Source organism: Leptodactylus fuscus, unplaced genomic scaffold (genome assembly GCF_031893055.1).
Source record: "Leptodactylus fuscus isolate aLepFus1 unplaced genomic scaffold, aLepFus1.hap2 HAP2_SCAFFOLD_182, whole genome shotgun sequence".
NCBI lineage: Eukaryota > Metazoa > Chordata > Amphibia > Anura > Leptodactylidae > Leptodactylus > Leptodactylus fuscus.
Genome location: NW_027440205.1, coordinates 122,757 through 146,770, shown reverse-complemented (window position 1 = coordinate 146,770; position 24,014 = coordinate 122,757). Strand labels below are relative to the sequence as shown.

Genomic DNA, 24,014 nt, shown 5'->3' with positions numbered 1-24,014 from the left:
GTGTGCAGGGGCCACTATGGGACATAATACTGTGTGCAGGGGCCACTATGGGACATAATACTGTGTGCAGGGGGCCACTAAGGGACATAATACTGTGTGCAGGGGCCACTAAGGGGACATAATACTGTGTGCAGGGGCCACTATGGGACATAATACTGTGTGCAGGGGCCACTATGGGGGATAATACTGTGTGCAGGGGTCACTATGGGACATAATACTGTGTGCAGGGCCACTATGGGGATAATACTGTGTGCAGGGGCCACTATGGGGGATAATACTGTGTGCAGGGGCCACTATGGGGGATAATACTGTGTGCAGGGGCCACTATGGGGGATAATACTGTGTGCAGGGGCCACTATGGGGTATAATACTGTGTGCAGGGGCCACTATGGGGATAATACTGTGTGCAGGGGCCACTATGGGACATAATACTGTGTGCAGGGGCCACTATGGGACATAATACTGTGTGCAGGGGCCACTATGGGGACATGATACTGTGTGCAGGGGCCACTATGGGACATGATACTGTGTGCAGGGGCCACTATGGGACATGATACTGTGTGCAGGGGCCACTATGAGACATAATACTGTGTGCAGGGGCCACTATGGGGACATAATACTGTGTGCAGGGGCCACTATGGGACATAATACTGTGTGCAGGGGCCACTATGGGACATAATACTGTGTGCAGGGGTCACTATGGGACATAATACTGTGTGCAGGGGCCACTATGGGACATAATACTGTGTGCAGGGGCCACTATGGGACATAATACTGTGTGCAGGGGCCACTATGGGGGATAATACTGTGTGCAGGGGTCACTATGGGACATAATACTGTGTGCAGGGGCCACTATGGGGGATAATACTGTGTGCAGGGGCCACTATGGACATAATACTGTGTGCAGGGACCACTATGGGACATAATACTGTGTGCAGGGGTCACTATGGGACATAATACTGTGTGCAGGGGCCACTATGGGACATAATACTGTGTGCAGGGACCACTATGGGGGATAATACTGTGTGCAGGGGCCACTATGGGACATAATACTGTGTGCAGGGGCCACTATGGGACATAATACTGTGTGCAGGGGTCACTATGGGACATAATACTGTGTGCAGGGGCCACTATGGGGATAATACTGTGTGCAGGGGCCACTATGGGACATAATACTGTGTGCAGGGGCCACTATGGGACATAATACTGTGTGCAGGGGCCATTATGGGGGATAATACTGTGTGCAGGGGCCACTATGGGACATAATACTGTGTGCAGGGGCCACTATGGGACATAATACTGTGTGCAGGGGCCACTATGGGGTATAATACTGTGTGCAGGGGTCACTATGGGACATAATACTGTGTGCAGGGGCCACTATGGGGGATAATACTGTGTGCAGGGGCCACTATGGGGTATAATACTGTGTGCAGGGGCCACTATGGGACATAATACTGTGTGCAGGGGCCACTATGGGACATAATACTGTGTGCAGGGGCCACTATGGGACATAATACTGTGTGCAGGGGCCACTATGGGACATAATACTGTGTGCAGGGGCCACTATGGGGCATAATACTGTGTGCAGGGGTCACTATGGGACATAATACTGTGTGCAGGGGCCACTATGGGGGATAATACTGTGTGCAGGGGCCACTATGGGGGATAATACTGTGTGCAGGGGCCACTATGGGGTATAATACTGTGTGCAGGGGACACTATGGCGGATAATACTGTGTGCAAGGGCCACTATGGGACATAATACTGTGTGCAGGGGCCACTATGAGACATAATACTGTGTGCAGGGGCCACTATGGGGTATAATACTGTGTGCAGGGGCCACTATGGGGATAATACTGTGTGCAGGGGCACTATGGGACATAATACTGTTTGCAGGGGCCACTATGGGGGATAATACTGTGTGCAGGGGCCACTATGGGGGATAATACTGTGTGCAGGGGCCACTATGGGGACATAATACTGTGTGCAGGGGCCACTATGGGACATAACACTGTGTGCAGGGGCCACTATGGGACATAACACTGTGTGCAAGGGCCACTATGGGACATAATACTGTGTGCAGGGGCCACTATGGGGGATAATACTGTGTGCAGGGGCCACTATGGGACATAATACTGTGTGCAGGGGCCACTATGGGACATAATACTGTGTGCAGGGGCCACTATGGGACATAATACTGTGTGCAGGGGCCACTATGGGACATAATACTGTGTGCAGGGACCACTATGGTACATAATACTGTGTGCAGGGGCCACTATGGGACATAATACTGTGTGCAGGGGCCACTATGGGACATAATACTGTGTGCAGGGGCCACTATGGGGCATAATACTGTGTGCAGGGGTCACTATGGGACATAATACTGTGTGCAGGGGCCACTATGGGGCATAATACTGTGTGCAGGGGCCACTATGGGGGATAATACTGTGTGCAGGGGCCACTATGGGGATAATACTGTGTGCAGGGGCCACTATGGGGGATAATACTGTGTGCAGGGGCCACTATGGGGTATAATACTGTGTGCAGGGGCCACTATGGGGGATAATACTGTGTGCAGGGGCCACTATGGGACATGATACTGTGTGCAGGGGCCACTATGGGACATGATACTGTGTGCAGGGGCCACTATGGGACATGATACTGTGTGCAGGGGCCACTATGGGACATAATACTGTGTGCAGGGGCCACTATGGGACATAATACTGTGTGCAGGGGCCACTATGGGACATAATACTGTGTGCAGGGGTCACTATGGGACATAATACTGTGTGCAGGGGCCACTATGGGACATAATACTGTGTGCAGGGGTCACTATGGGACATAATACTGTGTGCAGGGGCCACTATGGGACATAATACTGTGTGCAGGGGCCACTATGGGACATAATACTGTGTGCAGGGGTCACTATGGGACATAATACTGTGTGCAGGGGCCACTATGGGACATAATACTGTGTGCAGGGGCCACTATGGGACATAATACTGTGTGCAGGGGCCACTATGGGGGATAATACTGTGTGCAGGGGTCACTATGGGACATAATACTGTGTGCAGGGGCCACTATGGGGGATAATACTGTGTGCAGGGGCCACTATGGGACATAATACTGTGTGCAGGGACCACTATGGGGGATAATACTGTGTGCAGGGGCCACTATGGGACATAATACTGTGTGCAGGGGCCACTATGGGACATAATACTGTGTGCAGGGGTCACTATGGGACATAATACTGTGTGCAGGGGCCACTATGGGGATAATACTGTGTGCAGGGACCACTATGGGGGATAATACTGTGTGCAGGGGCCACTATGGGACATAATACTGTGTGCAGGGGTCACTATGGGACATAATACTGTGTGCAGGGACCACTATGGGACATAATACTGTGTGCAGGGACCACTATGGGACATAATACTGTGTGCAGAGGCCACTATGGGACATAATACTGTGTGCAGGGGCCACTATGGGACATAATACTGTGTGCAGGGGCCACTATGGGGGATAATACTGTGTGTAGGGGCCACTATGGGGGATAATACTGTGTGCAGGGGCCACTATGGGAACATAATACTGTGTGCAGGGGCCACTATGGGACATAATACTGTGTGCAGGGGCCATTATGGGGGATAATACTGTGTGCAGGGGCCACTATGGGACATAATACTGTGTGCAGGGGCCACTATGGGACATAATACTGTGTGCAGGGGCCACTATGGGACATAATACTGTGTGCAGGGGTCACTATGGGACATAATACTGTGTGCAGGGGCCATTATGGGGGATAATACTGTGTGCAGGGGCCACTATGGGGTATAATACTGTGTGCAGGGGCCACTATGGGACATAATACTGTGTGCAGGGGCCACTATGGGACATAATACTGTGTGCAGGGGCCACTATGGGACATAATACTGTGTGCAGGGGCCACTATGGGGTATAATACTGTGTGCAGGGGCCACTATGGGGGATAATACTGTGTGCAGGGGCCACTATGGGGTATAATACTGTGTGCAGGGGCCACTATGGGGGATAATACTGTGTGCAGGGGTCACTATGGGACATAATACTGTGTGCAGGGGCCACTATGGGACATAATACTGTGTGCAGGGGCCACTATGGGGGATAATACTGTGTGCAGGGGCCACTATGGGACATAATACTGTGTGCAGGGGTCACTATGGGGGATAATACTGTGTGCAGGGGCCACTATGGGGTATAATACTGTGTGCAGGGGCCACTATGGGGGATAATACTGTGTGCAGGGGTCACTATGGGACATAATACTGTGTGCAGGGGCCACTATGGGACATAATACTGTGTGCAGGGGCCACTATGGGACATAATACTGTGTGCAGGGGTCACTATGGGACATAATACTGTGTGCAGGGGCCATTATGGGGGATAATACTGTGTGCAGGGGCCACTATGGGGTATAATACTGTGTGCAGGGGCCACTATGGGACATAATACTGTGTGCAGGGGCCACTATGGGACATAATACTGTGTGCAGGGGCCACTATGGGACATAATACTGTGTGCAGGGGCCACTATGGGGTATAATACTGTGTGCAGGGGCCACTATGGGGGATAATACTGTGTGCAGGGGCCACTATGGGGTATAATACTGTGTGCAGGGGCCACTATGGGGGATAATACTGTGTGCAGGGGTCACTATGGGACATAATACTGTGTGCAGGGGCCACTATGGGACATAATACTGTGTGCAGGGGCCACTATGGGACATAATACTGTGTGCAGGGGTCACTATGGGACATAATACTGTGTGCAGGGGCCACTATGGGGGATAATACTGTGTGCAGGGGTCACTATGGGGGATAATACTGTGTGCAGGGGCCACTATGGGGTATAATACTGTGTGCAGGGGCCACTATGGGGGATAATACTGTGTGCAGGGGTCACTATGGGACATAATACTGTGTGCAGGGGCCACTATGGGACATAATACTGTGTGCAGGGGCCACTATGGGACATAATACTGTGTGCAGGGGCCACTATGGGGGATAATACTGTGTGCAGGGGTCACTATGGGACATAATACTGTGTGCAGGGGCCACTATGGGACATAATACTGTGTGCAGGGGCCACTATGGGACATAATACTGTGTGCAGGGGTCACTATGGGGGATAATACTGTGTGCAGGGGCCACTATGGGGTATAATACTGTGTGCAGGGGCCACTATGGGGGATAATACTGTGTGCAGGGGTCACTATGGGACATAATACTGTGTGCAGGGGCCACTATGGGACATAATACTGTGTGCAGGGGCCACTATGGGACATAATACTGTGTGCAGGGGTCACTATGGGGGATAATACTGTGTGCAGGGGTCACTATGGGGCAGTATAGTGTGTAAATGGGATGTTATACTGTGTGGGGTCCAGGGAAAGGGGGTGCCATGTGGGAGTGTCCCCAAGACAAAAGTTGGCAGTGGGGCCCAGTCTTTGCTAGTTATGCCCCTGACTAGAATGGTGACATAATGAGAGCTGCTCCTTGGTCATGTTGTGGGTCAGACTTTATAGTAACTCTCTGGGCTACACCAGGTGCCTTTTTCTTTATGCATTTATCTCACTTGTATATCGCCATCATATTCCGCAGCGCTGTACAGACCTTGTGGTCACTGCCCCCATATAGGGCTCACAATCTAAATTCCCTATCAGTCTGTAGGAGGAAACCAAAGGAATCCCAATAATCTGTGAGAACATACAAACCCCATGCAGAAGACTTCCAGAACCCTCTGGACTCACCAATCACCATAAAAGATATACAGGAAAGAATTGTCCTGCTGAAAGGCAAAAAGGCCAGTGGCCCTGACGGCATCCTACCAGAGATGATCAAATACAACCCTCCAGCAATACACGCGGCACTGGCAAAGCTTTTCACCCTCGTGCTCAATGCTGGACACTTCCCCGAAGACTGGAACAAAGGGCTCATAACCCCCATCTACAAGAATGGGGACCAATATGACCCCAACAACTACAGAGGGATCTGCGTCAGCAGCACATAGCTGGGGAAACTGTACAACAGCATCATCAATAACAGAATCCTCACCTTCCTCACACAACACGGGGTCCTCAGCAAGAGCCAAGCAGGGTTCATGCCAAACCACCGCACCACAGACCATATCTACACCCTGCACAGCCTCATCAAGACGCACGTCCACAACACCAGAAGAGGCAAGATATTCGCCTGCTTCGTGGACTTTAAGAAGGCGTTTGATTCAGTATGGCACCCAGGCCTACTTCTAAAACTCCTAGAGAGTGGAATAGGAGGAAGAACGTACGACGTCATCAAGAGCTCCTACACCGGAAACCAGTGCAGTGTGAAGGTGAATGGGAAAAGGACCGCATACTTCCAACAGGCCCGAGGGGTCAGACAAGGCTGTAGCCTGAGCCCAACGCTCTTCAACATCTATATCAATGAACTGGCTACAGCCCTGGAGGCCTCACCAACCCCAGGCCTCACCCTGAACAATCGAGAGGTGAAGTTCCTGCTATACGCCGATGACCTCCTACTCCTGGCCCCCACCGAGAAAGACCTCCAAGAAAGCCTGTCAGTGCTGGAAAAATTCAGCACCACATGGGCCCTACCCATCAACCAGAAGAAGACCAAAGTCATGGTATTCCAGAAGAAGGGCCACAATAAAGCCTCCACCACCTCACAATTCACACTGAACGGCTCCACACTGGAGAAAACCAACAACTACACCGACCTGGGGCTGGAGCTCAGCCAATCAGGAAGCTTCAAAGCAGCAATAGAAACCCTGAAAGCAAAAGCCTGCAGAACCTTCTACGCCATCAGAAGACAACTGTACCACCTCAAACCACCGGTGAGGGTCTGGCTGAAGATATTTGACGCTGTCATCTCCCCGATCCTTCTCTATGGCAGTGAGGTTTGGGGCCCAGCCACCTACCCAGACCAGTCAAAGTGGGATTCCAGCCCAACAGAGAACTTCCACCTGGAGTTCTGCAAATACCTGCTCCATGTCCATCGCAACACCACCAACATGGCCTGCAGGGCAGAGCTAGGCAGACTCCCCCTATGGCTCACCATACAGAAGAGGGCGCTAGCTTTCCAGGAACACATCCAGGTGAGCAAGCCCGACTCCTACCACCACCAAGCATGGCTAAGCCACCGGAGCAAACCAGACATTCACCAACCAAACAGCAGCCAACCACCAAACCAAAAACACCAACAGATGATAACCAAGGCCGAAATAAAGGCGACCACAGAGGCAAACAGAGAGCGGTACATTGAAGAATGGAGAAACCAAATAAATAACTCCAAGAAACTCACCAATGTGTACCAATCCCTACAAAGGGACTACACCATGGCCACCTACCTGGAGAGAATACGCCACCCCAAGCACAGACAGACCCTGAGCCGGTACAGACTGAGCGCCCACAACCTAGAGATAGAGACGGGGCGATACAGGCAGACGTACAAGCCACGGGAGAAGAGACTGTGCCAGCACTGTGACCAGGGGGCCCTAGAAGACCAGACCCACTTCCTGCTACACTGCACCAAATACTCAGCTGTGAGGGCCGTCTACTACCAAAGACTCTCTGCCCACATCCCAGACTGGGAGAAGAGGAAACTCTACATCCTACTGGGAGAAGAAGAGGCCACTGTGGAGATCGCTGCCCAATACGTGTCCAGCTGTCACCAAACAGGAGGAAGATGAGACTCCACGGACTGTTATATTTATCCCAATACACCCACCCCACCCCACCCCACCCCCCCATATAGCGGCCACCAACTAAGAGGAAGATGAGACTCCACGGACTGTTATATTTATCCCAATACACCCACCCCACCCCACCCCACCCCCCCATATAGCAGTCACCAACGAAGAGGAAGATGAGACTCCATGGACTGTTATATTTATCCCAATACACCCGCCTCACCCCCACCCCACCTCCCCATATAGCGGCCACCAACGAAGAGGAAGACGAGACTCCACGGACTGTTATATTTATCCCAATACACCCGCCTCACCCCACCCCCACCTCCCCATATAGCGGTCACCAACTAAGGCTGCATTCACACTGAGTAATGCTGGAGTTTTTTGTGCTTATTTTTGCACATAGCACCGCGTATACACCGCGTTTGCGCCGTGCTATTTTGCGGTCGCGTTGCCCGGCGCAAACGCTCTATGGACTGTTATACCCCAAATCAGCCACCCCCCCATACTCAACTCCCCCCCACACACACACACTTTACTAGCTTTGGCAATGCCAAATATCCATTCGGACGCCTAAAGCCTATTTGATTTGATTCAGATGTTCTTCTTGCCATATCTCCCTAGGATCCAAGATGGCTTTTATGACCCCGAGATCTCCTGCAAATATTAGTTACCCATTGCAAACTGCAGCACAACAGCGTACCAACACCACCTCAATGCTCTGCTGGTCTGGTGCTTGACCAAGAGTGGTGCCAGCATCCTCGTATTGTCTGGAGATAGTAAGACCTTCTCCATTATTAGACAAGAAGACTCTGGAGAATACCAGCGATTCAGCGAGTGGAGTTGGTGTCCAAAGAAGATGAGAGGATGGATGGAACAGAAGACGTGAGATGCCAGTTGGTCCTTTCTGGAAGTGCCAGTATTTTGTCTTATTCACCTTCTAATGTACAGAGAGCCACCTATAAGTTTAGGGTCAACAACACCGCCCTGCTCTTGTGGTCTGTCCAGAAGCCACTTCCCAGGAAGCAACCTCTGCAGATATCTGCCCTGGTCTTCCCAATCTAACGATCATCACACCGAGAAGAACTAACAGTGGTTCTGGACCTGTCACTGCATATCCTGGGATCTGCTCTTCAACTTGAAGGTCCATCCACCGCTGTAACCCCACCGCTCACCGGCACTCCGTCACTCAGATCTTATAGCATCACTAATACAAAAATCAAGGAAACAAAAAGAAACAAAAAGTAATTGGAGAAAAAGGCAAATCCTGTAACTTAAGGAAGGTTAAATAAATATTACCTCCAGAGCAATTCAGGGGACGTAGGGGTCAGTATCGAGGAGATGGAGGTTAGACCACCATCAAGATATTAGGGACATCTCCTTTATGGGCTGTGTCGAGGACTTTAGAGAGGGTTTTGTGATTCCCTGTCTCATGGCATGGTGGAGGGGAGGTCCGGCACATCACCCCACACCTTACACCCCTCTGTTACTAGAGTCCTACTTCTCCCAGTCCCTCACAATACATTGACCAGTCTGATGTATCACTCGTGTCCCTCAGATACGTAAATGATGTCACCGTATATTGTTTACTGTTGATGATACTGGGGCGAGGATATATGTTGTGTTATTGAACTGTCCCCCATGTTCCTCCATTCACAGAGCCGGTGACTAAACCCAAAATCACAGCGTCCACCCCCCAACCCAAGGAAAACGACCCATTCACCCTAACTTGTGACACCTCACAGGCCACGACCATAACGTGGACCAGACCTGGTACCAACATCTCCAGTGAAGCGGCCTTATCTGGAGGTAACAAGACTCTCACCTTCTCCAGGATTAGACGAGGAGACTCGGGAAAATACCAGTGTACTGCTCAGAACCTTGTCAGTAAGGACTCCAGTGATCCCTACACCATTACTGTGGCCTGTGAGTAACCATAATGGGCGTAGTGGTGTGACCAGCGTAGACTGGAGCTCCAGTGTGTGTCCTCCATCATGTCTATGGGCAGCGTTACTTATTGCACCTGCAACCCCTCTTGTGTCTCACAGATGGTCCAGATAATGTGCACATTAGCACAGGCGCAGAATTTGTGAAGCCCGGCTCTTCCATCACATTATTATGTTCTGCCGATTCTCTCCCGTCTCCTGAATACCAATGGAAATTCAACGACACCATCAAAGAGGAAAAGAGCAACCAATATGGTATTAGTAATGTCGTAGCGGAGGATGAAGGAACGTACACGTGTGTGGTGAGGAACCGAGTGACCCTCCGCACCGCCAACACCTCCTCATATCTCAATGTCACTGCAGGTAATTACAATTTCTTGCTGGATCTAACGATAACCAAAGTTTATGCTTGCCCAAATTTCCAAAAACAGTCTTAGAAAGTTTGGCTTTCCTAGCAGAAATGGGTTGGGTTAGAGCAGTCCTATGTGAGTTATGGGGGGTTGGGGTTAGAGCAGTCCCATGTGAGTTATGGGGGGTCCTGGGGGGTTGGGGTTAGAGCAGTCCTATGTGAGTTATGGGGGGTCCTGGGGGATTGGGGTTAGAGCAGTCCTATGTGAGTTATGGGGGGTTGGGGTTAGAGCAGTCCCATGTGAGTTATGGGGGGTCCTGGGGGGTTGGGGTTAGAGCAGTCCCATATGAGTTATTGGGGGTCCTGGGGGGTTGGGGTTAGAGCAGTCCCATGTGAGTTATGGGGGGTCCTGGGGGATTGGGGTTAGAGCAGTCCCATGTGAGTTATGGGGGGTCCTGGGGGGTTGGGGTTAGAGCAGTCCCATGTGAGTTATGGGGGGTCCTGGGGGATTGGAGTTAGAGCAGTCCTATGTGAGTTATGGGGGGTTGGGGTTAGAGCAGTCCCATGTGAGTTATGGGGGGTCCTGGGGTGTTGGGGTTAGAGCAGTCCCAATGGATCCATCATGGGGGATTTCACCTCTCCGGGGTTCAGTCCTCCACTGATCATTTGTGTTATGTACTGGTACGTACCGCCCTTGTGACAAATGATGAATTGAACTTGAGTTGAGCCTTGACAACAAAATGGATACAAATAAGACGTGTCCTATTTTTTGCCTCCAACCTCATGGCCCGGCAGCTAGACCCAAGGAAGACAAATGCATGGATTTGGGGGTCATAGAAAATAGTCAACGATCCATGCGCCCTGGAGTCTGAGATATTGATGCTATTTGACTTGGCACTGATATTCCTTAAGTGTCAGATGGGCGGGGCTTACTGCTCAGTGACATCACCTCTTCCATAGCCCTCCAATACTGACCCCTGTGACACCCCACTGGTTTCTGTGTCCTCCTCCAATTCTGACCCCTGTGACACCCCTTTGGTGACTGAGACCTCCTCCAATTCTGACCCCTGTGACCCCCACTGGTTTCTGTTTCCTCCTCCAATTCTGACCCCTGTGACCCCCACTGGTTTCTGTTTCCTCCTCCAATTCTGACCCCTGTGACCCCCCACTATTGACTATGACTCCTCCTACTGTAGGCGTCTACCTTGTTGATGAGATGGACAGGTTCTGGTCATTATAGACAGAGATCACATGATCAGAAATGGGCGGGAACATTGTGCTCCGCCCCCGATACATTGTAACAGATTATTTGGTTATCTTATTGTACTGCCCTTTTGTTCTATTGCAGAAGGTCAAGATTTTGGGAATGAGGGCAATTTAGCGATGATCATCGGAGTCGCGGTGGCCGGCGTATTATTGCTGATTCTTATCGTAGCAATAACTTTCCTGTTTCTCATACACAAAAAACGCAAAACGTAAGTAGACATTGCGGCGGCAAGATATTGTGACTGGCCAGGCTGTGAGTATCAGGATCTCGGGACAGTCCACGCCTCACGCCATCTGGTATCACTATATACACAGTAGGCGCCATCTGGTATCACTATATACACAGTAGACGCCATCTTGTATCACAATATACACAGTAGAGGCCATCTTGTATCACAATATACACAGTAGGCGCCATCTTGTATCACATTATACACAGTAGAGGCCATCTTGTATCACATTATACACAGTAGAGGCCATCTTGTATCACTATATACACAGTAGACGCCATCTTGTATCACTATATACACAGTAGACGCCATCTTGTATCACTATATACACAGTAGACGCCATCTTGTATCACATTATACACAGTAGGCGCCATCTTGTATCACTATATACGCAGCAGGCGCCATCTTGTATCACATTATACACAGTAGACACCATCTGGTATCACTATATACACAGTAGGCGCCATCTTGTATCACTATATACACAGTAGGCGCCATCTGGTATCACTATATACACAGTAGGCGCCATCTGGTATCACTATATACACAGTAGACGCCATCTTGTATCACAATATACACAGTAGAGGCCATCTTGTATCACAATATACACAGTAGACGCCATCTGGTATCACAATATACACAGTAGAGGCCATCTTGTATCACTATATACACAGTAGGCGCCATCTTGTATCACTATATACACAGTAGACGCCATCTTGTATCACTATATACACAGTATAGGCCATCTTGTATCACAATATACACAGTAGACGCCATCTTGTATCACTATATACACAGTAGACGCCATCTTGTATCACATTATACGCAGTAGGCGCCATCTTGTATCACTATATACACAGTAGGCGCCATCTTGTATCACTATATACACAGTAGACGCCATCTTGTATCACTATATACACAGTAGGCGCCATCTTGTATCACATTATACACAGTAGACGCCATCTTGTATCACTATATACACAGTAGAGGCCATCTTGTATCACAATATACACAGTAGAGGCCATCTTGTATCACAATATACACAGTAGAGGCCATCTTGTATCACATTATACGCAGTAGGCGCCATCTTGTATCACTATATACACAGTAGGCGCCATCTTGTATCACTATATACACAGTAGACGCCATCTTGTATCACATTATACACAGTAGAGGCCATCTTGTATCACTATATACACAGTAGGCGCCATCTTGTATCACATTATACACAGTAGACGCCATCTTGTATCACATTATACACAGTAGAGGCCATCTTGTATCACTATATACACAGTAGACGCCATCTTGTATCACATTATACACAGTAGAGGCCATCTTGTATCACTATATACACAGTAGACGCCATCTTGTATCACATTATACACAGTAGAGGCCATCTTGTATCACTATATACACAGTAGACGCCATCTTGTATCACATTATACACAGTAGAGGCCATCTTGTATCACTATATACACAGTAGGCGCCATCTTGTATCACATTATACACAGTAGAGGCCATCTTGTATCACTATATACACAGTAGGCGCCATCTTGTATCATATTATACGCAGTAGGCGCCATCTTGTATCACATTATACGCAGTAGGCGCCATCTTGTATCACATTATACGCAGTAGACGCCATCTTGTATCACATTATACACAGTAGAGGCCATCTTGTATCACTATATACACAGTAGACGCCATCTTGTATCACATTATACACAGCAGGCGCCATCTTGTATCAATATATACACAGTAGGCGCCATCTTGTATCACATTATACGCAGTAGGCGCCATCTTGTATCACTATATACGCAGCAGGCGCCATCTTGTATCACTATATACGCAGCAGGCGCCATCTTGTATCAATATATACACAGTAGGCGCCATCTTGTATCAATATATACACAGTAGGCGCCATCTTGTATCACTATATACACAGTAGACACCATCTTGTATCACTATATACACAGTAGGCGCCATCTTGTATCACATTATACACAGTAGGCGCCATCTTGTATCACTATATACACAGTAGAGGCCATCTTGTATCACTATATACACAGTAGAGGCCATCTTGTATCACATTATACACAGTAGGCGCCATCTTGTATCACATTATACACAGTAGGCGCCATCTTGTATCACATTATACGCAGTAGGCGCCATCTTGTATCACATTATACACAGTAGGCGCCATCTGGTATCACTATATACACAGTAGACGCCATCTTGTATCACATTATACACAGTAGGCGCCATCTTGTATCACATTATACACAGTAGAGGCCATCTTGTATCACTATATACACAGTAGACGCCATCTTGTATCACATTATACACAGTAGGCGCCATCTTGTATCACTATATACACAGTAGAGGCCATCTTGTATCACATTATACACAGTAGGCGCCATCTTGTATCACATTATACGCAGTAGGCGCCATCTTGTATCACATTATACGCAGTAGGCGCCATCTGGTATCACTATATACACAGTAGGCGCCATCTTGTATCACATTATACACAGTAGGCGCCATCTTGTATCACATTATACGCAGTAGGCGCCATCTTGTATCACATTATACGCAGTAGGCGCCATCTTGTATCACTATATACGCAGCAGGCGCCATCTTGTATCACTATATACACAGTAGAGGCCATCTTGTATCACATTATACGCAGTAGGCGCCATCTTGTATCACTATATACACAGTAGAGGCCATCTTGTATCACATTATACGCAGTAGGCGCCATCTTGTATCACTATATACGCAGCAGGCGCCATCTTGTATCACTATATACACAGTAGAGGCCATCTTGTATCACATTATACGCAGTAGGCGCCATCTTGTATCACTATATACGCAGCAGGCGCCATCTTGTATCACTATATACACAGCAGGCGCCATCTTGTATCACTATATACACAGTAGAGGCCATCTTGTATCACATTATACGCAGTAGGCGCCATCTTGTATCACATTATACACAGTAGGCGCCATCTTGTATCACTATATACACAGTAGAGGCCATCTTGTATCACATTATACGCAGTAGGCGCCATCTTGTATCACATTATACGCAGTAGGCGCCATCTTGTATCACTATATACACAGTAGAGGCCATCTTGTATCACATTATACGCAGTAGGCGCCATCTTGTATCACATTATACACAGTAGGCGCCATCTTGTATCACTATATACACAGTAGAGGCCATCTTGTATCACATTATACGCAGTAGGCGCCATCTTGTATCACTATATACGCAGCAGGCGCCATCTTGTATCACTATATACACAGCAGGCGCCATCTTCTATCACCCTGGTCCTTGCTGTATCTACAGACCCCGGGTCACGTAGTCTCCCCTAAGTGGTGACATTTCCCCTCTGGGGGTCACAGAATCGCGCCCCATGTAATATACTATATACCCTCTCTCTTCTCTATTCATTTTGCGCCTTCTATTTGTTTTTAATTTATTCTGCATTTTTTATTTTTTAGTCCAAGTGATCCAAGTTCAAAGATGTCGGACGCCTCCCGCAACGGTGAGTCCATGCAACACAGAGTGCAGGATAATAGAGAGAGAAGATGATGTCACCCAGTGGCCCAGCATGAGAAGTGACATAGTGATGAGGAGGCCACTGAGTGACCCGGTGACAGAGTGGGGAGGTGGCCACTGAGTGACCCGGTGACATAGTGATGAGGTGGCCACTGAGTGATCCGGTGACAGAGTGATGAGGTGGCAGCATGAGGAGGCCACTGAGTGACCCGGTGACAGAGTGGGGAGGTAGCCACTGAGTGACCCAGTGACAGAGTGGGGAGGTAGCCACTGAGTGACCCGGTGACAGAGTGGGGAGGTGGCCACTGAGTGACCCGGTGACATAGTGATGAGGTGGCCACTGAGTGATCCGGTGACAGAGTGATGAGGTGGCAGCATGAGGAGGCCACTGAGTGACCCGGTGACAGAGTGGGGAGGTAGCCACTGAGTGACCCAGTGACAGAGTGGGGAGGTAGCCACTGAGTGACCCGGTGACAGAGTGGGGAGGTGGCCACTGAGTGACCCGGTGACATAGTGATGAGGTGGCCACTGAGTGACCCGGTGACAGAGTGGGGAGGTGGCCACTGAGTGACCCGGTGACATAGTGATGAGGTGGCCACTGAGTGATCCGGTGACAGAGTGATGAGGTGGCAGCATGAGGAGGCCACTGAGTGACCCGGTGACAGAGTGGGGAGGTGGCCACTGAGTGACCCGGTGACATAGTGATGAGGTGGCCACTGAGTGGCGGTGACAGAGTGATGAGGTGGCCACTGAGTGACCCGGTGACATAGTGATGAGGTGGCCACTGAGTGACCCGGTGACAGAGTGGGGAGGTGGCCACTGAGTGACCCGGTGACATAGTGATGAGGAGGCCACTGAGTGACCCAGTGACAGAGTGGGGAGGTGGCCACTGAGTGACCCGGTGACAGAGTGGGGAGGTGGCCACTGAGTGACCCGGTGACAGAGTGGGGAGGTGGCCACTGAGTGACCTGGTGACATAGTGATGAGGTGGCCACTGAGTGGCGGTGACAGAGTGATGAGGTGGCAGCATGAGGAGGCCACTGAGTGACCCGGTGACAGTGGGGAGGTGGCCACTGAGTGACCCGGTGACAGAGTGGGAAGGTGGGTGGTATAAACTACCTGCTGATGATGGTAGGTGTAAGAAGGACATTTATAGGATGCCTTACAGATGGGTGGAACACTTAAGGAAACGCTTGACAACCAGAATGAACACGTGCGCCATGCAGGGTGCATGGCCCAGCCCTCCATGACGCAGCGCACACACCAGGTTTTTGCCATTGTCAGTCACCATGCTTCCAATTTTAAGTTATCACAGAGAAAGCCAGGATTCCATTTCTTGATTGAGACCATGGAGCGGTTCCTCCCATGTGTGCAGAATAGCGTGACACCCCTGTACCCTGCACATGTGGTATACTGGAAGAGCGCTGGGAGTTGTCCCTGCAGTGGAGGCTGAGGACATGGTGGAGGATGAGGTGGACATTGCAGGACCAACGGCGTGAGAACGTGGAGGCGGAAGCTGCATCACCTGTCCAAGTTACTGGTGTGTCACATTAACCCAGACATGCACAGGATTTTGGTATTTGGAGAACTGTTGTGGAAGAAGCAATCCATGTGTTACATGGTTGGACACTGAGGGAATCATAAGCTGGACCTGTCATCGGCCGATCACCAGGAGTCTCATAAGATGGACCTGCCATCAGCCAATCACCAGGAGTCTCATAAGATGGACCTGCCATTGTTCCAATCACCAGGAGCCTCATAAGATGGACCTGCCATTGTTCCAATCACCAGGGGTCTCATAAGATGGACCTGCCATCGACCGATCACCAGAGGTCTCATAAGATGGACCTGCCATCAGCCAATCACCAGGGGTCTCATAAGATGGACCTGCCATTGTTCCAATCACCAGGAGTCTCATAAGATGGACCTGCCATCGGCCGATCACCAGGAGTCTCATAAGCTGGACCTGCCGTCGGCCGATCACCAGGAGTCTCATAAGATGGACCTGCCATCGACCGATCACCAGAGGTCTAATAAGATGGACCTGCCATCAGCCAATCACCAGGGGTCTCATAACATGGACCTGCCATCGTTCCAATCACCAGGAGCCTCATAAACTGGACCTGCCATCAGCCAATTACCAGAAGTCTCATAAGCTGGACCTGCCATCAGCCAATCACCAGGAGTCTCATAAGATTGACCTGCCATTGTTCCAATCACCAGGAGTCTCATAAGCTGGACCTGCCATCAGCCAATTACCAGAAGTCTCATAAGCTGGACCTGCCATCAGCCAATCACCAGGAGTCTCATAAGATTGACCTGCCATTGTTCCAGTCACCAGGAGTCTCATAAGATGGACCTGCCATCAGCCAATCACCAGGAGCCTCATAAGCTGGACCTGCCATCAGCCAATCACCAGGGGTCTCATAAGATGGACCTGCCATCAGCCAATCACCAGGAGTCTCATAAGATGGAACTACCATCAGCCAATCACCAGGGGTCTCATAAGATGGACCTGCCATCAGCCAATCACCAGGGTCTCATAAGATGGAACTGCCATCAGCCAATCACCAGGAGTCTCATAAGCTGGACCTGCCATCAGCCAATCACCAGGGGGCTCATAAGATGGACCTGCCATTGTTCCAATCACCAGGAGCCTCATAAGCTGGACCTGCCATCAGCCAATCACCAGGGGTCTCATAAGCTGGACCTGCCATCAGCCAATCACCAGGGGTCTCATAAGATGGACCTGCCATTGGCTGATCACCAGGGGTCTCATAAGATGGACCTGCCATTATTCCAATCACCAGGAGTCTCATAAGATGGACCTGCCATCAGCCAATCACCAGGGGTCTCATAAGCTGGACCTGCCATCAGCCAATCACCAGGGGTCTCATAAGATGGACCTGCCATCAGCCAATCACCAGGGGTCTCATAAGATGGAACTGCCATCAGCCAATCACCAGGAGTCTCATAAACTGGACCTGCCATCAGCCAATCACCAGGGGTCTCATAAGATGGACCTGCCATCAGCCAATCACCAGGAGTCTCATAAGATGGACCTGCCATTGGCCGATCACCAGAGGTCTCATAAGGCCTAGTTCACACGGCTGCCTCAGGTTCCGATCCATAAAACGTGTTGCGGAACTGAAAGCCGGTGCACGGCACTGGCTTCCAGCTGCGCACCCGCCTCCGGATCAGGCTCAATGAATGGGCCGAGTCCGGAAGAGGGTGTGTCTTCAGGCTGACTCGCGAGGTGACTCGGCCAAAGAATGAACATCTCGCTTCTTTTTTCCGGGAGGCGGAAGAAACGGCTCCCGGAAAAAGCTCCTGCGCAGCTCCCATTGATTTCAATGGGAGCCGTCTTTTTGGTCCGGGTTTTGAGGCGTTTACGGCCTCAAAACCCTGACCAAAAAACTCTGTGTGAACTAGGCCTCAGATGGACCTGCCATCAGCCAATCACCAGGAGTCTCATAAGATGGACCTGCCATCAGCCAATCACCAGGAGTCTCATAAGCTGGACCTGCCATCAGCCAATCACCAGAGGTCTCATAAGCTGGACCTGCCATCAGCCAATCACCAGGAGTCTCATAAGATGGACCTGCCATCAGCCAATCACCAGGAGTCTCATAAGATGGACCTGCCATCAGCCAATCACCAGGAGTCTCATAAGATGGAACTGCCATCGGCCAATCACCAGGAGTCTCATAAGATGGACCTGCCATCAGCCAATCACCAGGAGTCTCATAAGATGGACCTGCCATCAGCCAATCACCAGGAGTCTCATAAGATGGACCTGCCATCAGCCAATCACCAGGAGTCTCATAAGATGGACCTGCCATCAGCCAATCACCAGAGGTCTCATAAGATGGACCTGCCATCAGCCAATCACCAGGGGTCTCATAAGATGGACCTGCCATCAGCCAATCACCAGGAGTCCCATAAGATGGACCTGCCATCAGGAGTGATCATAAGTCAGACCTTTGATGTGCTACTATAATTTTTCTGTCCCCTCCCCCACAGTTACATTTGTTGTCAGACATATCTGTAGTCAGGGACGGGTTTATCTCGCTGTTTACTTTATTAAACAGGACTCTAGTTACAGCTAAAGCATGCAAAGCAGCGAGGGGTCAGGGTGTGTGTGGAGACATTGTCTAGTGTCAGAAACCACCAAGGAGGAAATGAAATTCCAGCCAAGTTTACAAGTCAGGCCTGTCTGTAATATAATAAGTCATCGCCGGCGGTATAATACAGGGCAAGCACCAACCTGACCCTCTCCTGAGTCATAACGTACCGAAATCTGTAATACTATTACCTCCTGTGACCTGGGAAATAACGAAACCTGCCCAACCCCGTTATATGCAGATATATCCCCACTATATACAGATATAGCCCCGCTATATACAGATATATCCCTGTTATATACAGATATATCCCGTTATATACAGATATATCCCCACTATATACAGATATATCCCTGTTATATACAGATATATCCCCACTATATACAGATATATCCCTGTTATATACAGATATATCCCCACTATATACAGATATATCACCATTATATACAGATATATCCCCGCTATATACAGATATATCCCCGTTATATACAGATATAGCCCCGCTATATACAGATATATCCCTGTTATATACAGATATATCCCCACTATATACAGATATATCCCTGTTATATACAGATATATCCCCACTATATACAGATATATCACCATTATATACAGATATATCCCCGCTATATACAGATATATCCCCGTTATATACAGATATAGCCCCGCTATATACAGATAGATCCCCATTATATACAGATATATCCCCACTATATACAGATATATCCCTGTTATATACAGATATATCCCCGTTATATACAGATATATCCCCGTTATATACAGATATATCCGTTATATACAGATATATCCCCGCTATATACAGATATATCCCCGCTACATACAGATATATCCCCGCTACATACAGATATATCCCCGTTATATACAGATATAGCCCCGCTATATACAGATATATGACATTATATACAGATATATCACCATTATATACAGATATATCCCCGCTATATACAGATATATCCCCGCTATATACAGATATATCCCCTTATATACAGATATATCCCTGCTATATACAGATATATCCCGGTTATATACAGATATATCCCCGTTATATACAGATATATCCCCTCTATATACAGATATATCCCCGCTATATACAGATATATCCCCGTTATATACAGATATATCCCCGCTATATACAAATATATCCCCGCTATATACAGATATATCCCTGTTATATACAAATATATCTCCGTTATATACAAATATATCCCCTCTATATACAGATATATCACATGATATACAAATATATCCCCTCTATATACAGATATATCCCCGTTATATACAGATATATCCCCTCTATATACAGATATATCCCCGTTATATACAGATATATCCCCGTTATATACAGATATATCCCCGTTATATACAGATATATCCCCGTTATATACAGATATATCCCCGTTATATACAGATATATCCCCGCTATATACAAATATATCCCCACTATATACAGATATATCCCTGTTATATACAAATATATCTCCGTTATATACAAATATATCCCCTCTATATACAGATATATCACATGATATACAAATATATCCCCTCTATATACAGATATATCCCAGTTATATACAGATATATCCCCTCTATATACAGATATATCCCGGTAATATAGATATATCCCCGCTATATACAGATATATCCCCGCTATATACAGATATATCCCCGCTATATACAGGTATATCCCCGTTATATACAGATATATCCCCGTTATATACAGATATATCACACTATATACAGATATAACCCCACTATATACAGGTATATCCCCGCTATATACAGATATATCCCCACTATATAGATATATCCACGCTATATACAGATATATCCCCATTATATACAGATATATCCCCGCTATATACAGATATATCCCCGTTATATACAGATATATCCCTGTTATATACAGATATATCCCCGTTATATACAGATATATCCCCGCTATATACAGGTATATCCCCGCTATATACAGATATATCCCTGTTATATACAGATATATCCCTGTTATATACAGACATATCCCCGCTATATACAGATATATCCCCGTTATATACAGATATATCCCTGTTATATACAGATATATCCCTGTTATATACAGATATATCCCCGTTATATACAGATATATCCCCGCTATATACAGGTATATCCCCATTATATACAGATATATCCCCGCTATCTACAGATATATCCCCTCTATATACAGATATATCCCTGTTATATACAGATATATCCCCGTTATATACAGATATATCCCCGCTATATACAGATATATCCCCGTTATATACAGATATATCCCTGTTATATACAGATATATCCCTGTTATATACAGATATATCCCCTCTATATACAGATATATCCCAGTTATATACAGATATATCCCCTCTATATACAGATATATCCCGGTTATATAGATATATCCCCGCTATATACAGATATATCCCCGCTATATACAGATATATCCCCGCTATATACAGGTATATCCCCGTTATATACAGATATATCCCCGTTATATACAGATATATCACACTATATACAGATATAACCCCACTATATACAGGTATATCCCCGCTATATACAGATATATCCCCACTATATAGATATATCCACGCTATATACAGATATATCCCCATTATATACAGATATATCCCCGCTATATACAGATATATCCCCGTTATATACAGATATATCCCTGTTATATACAGATATATCCCCGTTATATACAGATATATCCCCGCTATATACAGGTATATCCCCGCTATATACAGATATATCCCTGTTATATACAGATATATCCCTGTTATATACAGACATATCCCCGCTATATACAGATATATCCCCGTTATATACAGATATATCCCCGTTATATACAGATATATCCCCGCTATATACAGGTATATCCCCGCTATATACAGATATATCCCTGTTATATACAGATATATCCCTGTTATATACAGATATATCCCCGCTATATACAGATATATCCCCGTTATATACAGATATATCCCTGTTATATACAGATATATCCCCGTTATATACAGATATATCCCCGCTATATACAGGTATATCCCCATTATATACAGATATATCCCCGCTATCTACAGATATATCCCCTCTATATACAGATATATCCCTGTTATATACAGATATATCCCCGTTATATACAGATATATCCCCGCTATATACAGATATATCCCCGTTATATACAGATATATCCCTGTTATATACAGATATATCCCTGTTATATACAGATATATCTCCATTATATACAGATATATCCCCGCTATCTACAGATATATCCCCTCTATATACAGATATATCCCCGCTATATACAGATATATCCCCGCTATCTACAGATATATCCCCTCTATATACAGATATATCCCCGCTATATACAGATATATCCCCTCTATATACAGATATATCCCTGTTATATACAGATATATCCCCGTTATATACAGATATATCCCCGTTATATACAGATATATCCCCTCTATATACAGATATATCCCGGTTATATACAGATATATCCCCTCTATATACAGATATATCCCCTCTATATACAGATATATCCCTGTTATATACAGATATATCCCCGCTATCTACAGATATATCCCCTCTATATACAGATATATCCCTGTTTTATACAGATATATCCCCGCTATATACAGATATATCTCAGTTATATACAGATATATCCCTGTTTTATACAGATATATCCCAGTTATATACAGATATATCCCGCTATATACAGATAAATCTCCGTTATATACAGATATATCACATTATTTACGGACATATCCCTGCTATATACAGACATATCCCCTCTATATACAGATATATCCCTGCTATATACAGATATATCCCGGTTATATACAGATATATCCCCGTTATATACAGATATATCCCTGTTATATACAGATATATCCCTGTTATATACAGATATATCTCCATTATATACAGATATATCCCCGCTATCTACAGATATATCCCCTCTATATACAGATATATCCCCGCTATATACAGATATATCCCCGCTATCTACAGATATATCCCCTCTATATACAGATATATCCCCGCTATATACAGATATATCCCCTCTATATACAGATATATCCCTGTTATATACAGATATATCCCCGTTATATACAGATATATCCCCGTTATATACAGATATATCCCCGCTATCTACAGATATATCCCCTCTATATACAGATATATCCCCTCTATATACAGATATATCCCTGTTTTATACAGATATATCCCCGCTATATACAGATATATCTCCGTTATATACAGATATATCCCCGTTATATACAGATATATCCCCGCTATATACAAATATATCCCCACTATATACAGATATATCCCTGTTATATACAAATATATCTCCGTTATATACAAATATATCCCCTCTATATACAGATATATCACATGATATACAAATATATCCCCTCTATATACAGATATATCCCAGTTATATACAGATATATCCCCTCTATATACAGATATATCCCGGTTATATAGATATATCCCCGCTATATACAGATATATCCCCGCTATATACAGATATATCCCCGCTATATACAGGTATATCCCCGTTATATACAGATATATCCCCGTTATATACAGATATATCCCCGTTATATACAGATATATCCCCTCTATATACAGATATATCCCCGCTATATACAAATATATCCCCTCTATATACAGATATATCCCTGTTATATACAGATATATCCCCGTTATATACAGATATATCCCCTCTATATACAGATATATCCCCGC

General features: G+C 46.8%; 1 protein-coding gene across 1 annotated transcript in view; it reads left to right on the top strand.

Annotated features, from left to right (window-relative positions):
* The window catches only part of LOC142187305 (cell adhesion molecule CEACAM8-like), a 75,077-nt gene extending 57,644 nt beyond the window's left edge, over positions 1-17,433 (top strand). Inside the window, exons 3-7 of the mRNA XM_075261529.1 lie at positions 9,385-9,651; positions 9,774-10,034; positions 11,369-11,495; positions 15,024-15,087; positions 17,305-17,433. Of these exons, the coding sequence (XP_075117630.1) occupies positions 9,385-9,651; positions 9,774-10,034; positions 11,369-11,495; positions 15,024-15,087; positions 17,305-17,433 (848 nt within the window). The remainder of the gene's footprint in view (positions 1-9,384; positions 9,652-9,773; positions 10,035-11,368; positions 11,496-15,023; positions 15,088-17,304) is intronic.
* The last annotated feature ends 6,581 nt before the right edge of the window (positions 17,434-24,014 follow it).